This window comes from Penicillium diatomitis (assembly GCF_028827545.1).
Source record: "Penicillium diatomitis strain IBT 30728 chromosome Unknown utg000005l_segment0_segment0, whole genome shotgun sequence".
Classification (NCBI taxonomy): Eukaryota; Fungi; Ascomycota; class Eurotiomycetes; order Eurotiales; family Aspergillaceae; genus Penicillium; species Penicillium diatomitis.
Window position 1 is genome coordinate 1,691,411 of NW_026623177.1, and position 4,461 is coordinate 1,695,871.

A 4,461-nucleotide genomic window follows, 5' to 3' on the forward strand; every position below is an offset into this window, starting at 1 on the left:
GACATGATAGGGAAGTCATCCAATCTGCCGATGCGGAGATATCCCGGAGGATTCGCTTCTATGCTTACGCCGCCCTAAAAAGTGCCCAGCTATCTATCAGTGATCGTAAGAAAAAAACAACAGGTTTTCTACGATCTGGCTATTGGTCGCAGGAGAATTTTGGCTGAGCCCTTGATTCGCAATGACAACTGCACGCTTTCTCGGGTGGTGAGACTTGAGACTACCATCCCAGTCAACTAAACTGATTTCTTGACCTCGAGGTGCCGATTATCGGACTTTTAAGGTCCGAGTTGAGCATTACGAGACAGTAAAATGAATTGATAACAGCCTGAAACTAGACTATGTGCGATATGTATTACTGTAATCAGGAATTACGATGGACTTCGAGCTACGCAGGCAGAGTAAATATTGTGGTGGTTGACGTCAGAAAGGGAAAGCTGCCAACAGGCTCACATGACGTTGCCACACTGAGATCTCGATCTATGCACGTGACTTCGCGTTTCCTTGCATCGAGGGTCGTGACGAACCATAACTGGAGTGATTCAGATCTAGGCCTTGTGGATGGAGCATGATGGCGCACCGCAATGAATCACGCCTCGGATAATCACACTCAGCTCCCTCTGAAACGCAAACAGAGCCAGAATGTGGACATCACCGTATCAAGCGCGTCATCGGTAGCCGGCACTGATAGTGCTGCCGACGAAGCGTCTCACACCTCCGCTCACGATGTTCACGACTCGCAAACAGTTGAGGGCGAAATTAAGCCTGCCAAGAAAAGGAAAGGTACAGGCAAGAAAGGGACTTCGTCTGGTACAAAGGTAAAAGCTCCAGCGAGGAGACTACCCTCCAAGCCTTGGCCTGAGGAAATCAAGCATCTATCGCAGACCCATCGTGCGCTGAATTTGGTCTACACCTTTTGTTGCACGCGTAAACACTTTATTACGACATTTGAAAATATCAAGAATGCGGTTCAGGCACAACTGGGTCAGGGTCGTGAGCTCACGATAGAGGATGTGGCTCGGGTGAAGGTCTTGGTGCCGTTAGCTGTGCGATTCGAATATGTCGACGAAGCTCGACTTGAGATCATGACAGTTGGGGATAGAGAAAGTGCGGACTATGAGTCTCGCGCTGGTGCGGGCATGATATCTGCTTCTGAGATCGCGAATTACACCGGTGATGACGACAATTTTGTTCGGAATGTTCTCCTGTTCGAGTTTGTGGATGGTGACTTGAAGCGCGAGGTCAGAAATCCAAAGACAGGGGAGCCATCGAAACCTTTTCGCCGAATGAGGGACGAGGATCTTAAGATGCCGGTCTTCAGTCAGAAACAGATGCTTGGTTTAATTGAGAAGAGAAACACCAAGTTCACCGATGCGATTGATGCTTTCCTTGTGCGCTGTGAAGATCAAGGGCTAGACCCGGTCCAAACGCTGGAGGAAGAGAAGGCTGCATTTATCCCGACGCCACCGGCGAGTGAGGTGAACACTCCTGCCTTCGCAAAGCCTCCAGCAACAATACCGAAAGAACGCGAAAGTATCGCAGAAATCATTGCTCAGATTCGTGAAATGGAGTGGTATCACGCTCAAATCGTGCCGGAAGGACACCGAGTTTTCGATGCTCAGTCACCGGTCTACGGAGATTTGTCGTTTCAGCTATCTCAGGAGCTTGTTGATGCGCTCTACAACACCAAGGGCATCACTCAGCTTTACTCCCATCAAGCCGAAGCCATCAATTACTTGTATGAGGGCCATAATGTGATTGTCTCAACCTCGACTAGCTCGGGGAAATCGCTCATTTACCAAATACCCATGCTTCACGAGCTACAGAAAGACCCTGACAGCCGTGGCATGTATATATTTCCTACCAAGGCTCTGGCACAGGACCAACGGCGCAGCATGACAGATCTGCTACAGTTCATGGATGGATTGCAGCAAATCATGGTGGAAACCTTCGACGGCGACACGCCAATGGGGAGTCGAAATCTGATTCGTGATGAGGCTCGTATCATTTTCACTAATCCTGATATGCTACATATCACCATCCTTCCTCAGGAAAGCGCGTGGCGCACGTTCTTGAAGAACTTGAAATTCGTGGTGGTGGATGAATTGCACGTCTACAACGGCCTGTTCGGTTCGCATGTGGCCTACATCATGCGGCGACTTCGACGCATCTGTGCTGCAGTTGGCAACCGCCATGTCAAGTTCATATCATGCTCTGCAACGGTCGCAAATCCAGAGCAGCACATGAAATCCATCTTTGGGGTCAAGGACGTGAAGCTCGTAGATTTTGACGGCTCTCCATCTGGTCGCAAGGAGTTTATCTGCTGGAACACCCCCTTCAAAGATCCTGCTGACCCAAGCTCAGGACGCGGTGACAGCGTTGCTGAGACTGCTCGGTTGGTTTGTCAATTGATACTACGTGGTGTACGCGTGATTGCGTTCTGTCGCGTCAGGCGGCTTTGTGAAACACTCTTGAAGGCTGTTCGCAACGAGTTTCAAACCCTGGAAAGACCTGAAGTCGGCCAAATGGTCATGGGTTACCGAGGTGGGTACAGTCCACAGGATCGACGGCGCATCGAAAAAGAGATGTTTGACGGTAAATTGATGGGTATCGTGGCCACCAACGCATTGGAACTGGGCGTCGATATCGGCTCTCTGGATGCAGTGGTCACCCTTGGCTTTCCATACTCAATTTCCAATCTACGGCAGCAAAGTGGTCGTGCAGGTCGAAGAAACAAGGACTCTCTCTCCGTCCTGGTCGGTGACCGATACCCTACGGATCAGCATTATATGCAAAACCCGGATGAGATTTTCACGCGGCCAAACTGCGAGCTGCAGATTGACCTGACTAATGAGCTGATCCAAGAGGGCCATATTCAATGTGCCGCCTTTGAAATGCCTATCCGGCCAGACGAAGATCATGTTTACTTTGGCGAACAGCTCTTTGCCCTCGCAGCCACTCGGCTGATCAAAGATAGCATGGGCTTTTATCATTGTCATGATCGCTTTCGGCCTCAGCCATCCCGATGTGTGAGCATCCGTGACACTGAAGACACGCATTTCGCCGTCATTGACACGACCAACAATCGCAATGTCGTTTTGGAGGAAGTTGAAGCCTCGCGCGCGTTCTTTACAATCTATGAAGGAGGTATTTTTCTTCATCAAGGTCAGACATTCATTGTCAAGGAACTCAACGTCGAACGCCATCTTGCGCGGGTCTTGCGGGTGCATGTCGACTGGAGCACAATGCAGCGAGACTATACAGACATTGACCCGATCGAGACCGAAGCCATGCGTCTGGTTGGCAATGGTCCTGACGCCTGCCGAGCCTTCTTCGGTGCGGTGCAGATACATGCGGTTGTATATGGCTTCTTCAAGATCGACAAGCGCGGTCGGCTCCTTGACGCAGTGGCAGTCGACAACCCTCCCATCGATCTCTTCACCAAGGGCATGTGGCTTAACGTTCCAACACGTGCGATTGAGATTCTCGAGTCACGCAGACTCAACGTTGCAGCTGCTATTCACGCCGCCGAGCATGGAGTCCTCTCACTGCTTCCTTCTTTCGTGATCTCGTCAGCCGGCGACGTCCGAACAGAGTGTAAGATTGCGCAAAAGGAGCTCGGCAAGGGACTTCGCCGCGCCAACGAGTTGGGCAAGTCTCGACAGGAGCTCGAGAAACAAATCCAACCGCCCTCGAGGCAACGTCCTGCCCGCTTGACTTTCTACGATGCAAAGGGTGGGTCTTGCGGGTCTGGGATCGCGAGCAAGGCTTTTGAATTCATCGGGTTGCTGCTCAGACGGGCGGTCGCTCGTATTGAAGCATGTCCTTGTCTCTCGCCTCAGGGTTGCATTGAATGTGTTTGCGATGAGAGATGCAAGGACATGAATACGGTCATGAGCAAGGCAGGGGCGGGCGTCATTCTTCGATGTTTACTGGGATGGGAAGTTGACGTGGATGCTCTTCCCTGGGGCGAGGATGTTGAGGTTGTAGATCCAGGTACGGCTGGCAGCCGTGAGTTGGCTGGAGGGTGGGAGACAGTGGTGAAGGCCAGGGATGTTCCTTGGAAACGAGGATGCGAGCCGGCAGAGAGTGCGGACTCGTGAGTCTCTCGACGAGTACGAATCATGGGGGGGGGGGGAATTGACTTCGTCTTCTTCATGATGCCAATCTCACGCCACTCCCTCTACGAACCACAGCTTTTCCGTTTGTCTTTAGCATTTTCCTGTTTCTTTTTGCACTTGACTTCGACTCTTGGGTCCAGAGCCTTGGCTTAGCCAAATCGAGTGGACAAATCACGGACTTCTAGGCGCCCTTGTTTACCAGAAGAGTGTACAGCCTAGGCTCATACGGACAGGCTGAGGCCCGGCTCTTCGCGACGGGGAAATGTAAAAGCATCGAGCGAACATCAGCAAATACAAACAGAGCACCCCACCGAAGACTCTTCTCGCAGGGCTCTATTAA

At 51.4% G+C, this 4,461-nt stretch overlaps 1 protein-coding gene across 1 annotated transcript; it reads left to right on the forward strand.

Moving 5' to 3' along the window:
• Positions 1–584: 584 nt before the first annotated feature.
• On the forward strand, positions 585–4,103 carry N7539_005205 (ATP-dependent 3'-5' DNA helicase; the record flags this gene model as incomplete). The annotated part of the gene is made up of 1 exon (XM_056934807.1): positions 585–4,103. The coding sequence occupies one exon, from the start codon at positions 585–587 to the stop codon at positions 4,101–4,103; it is 3,519 nt and encodes a 1,172-aa protein (XP_056790001.1).
• Between the last annotated feature and the right edge of the window lie 358 nt (positions 4,104–4,461).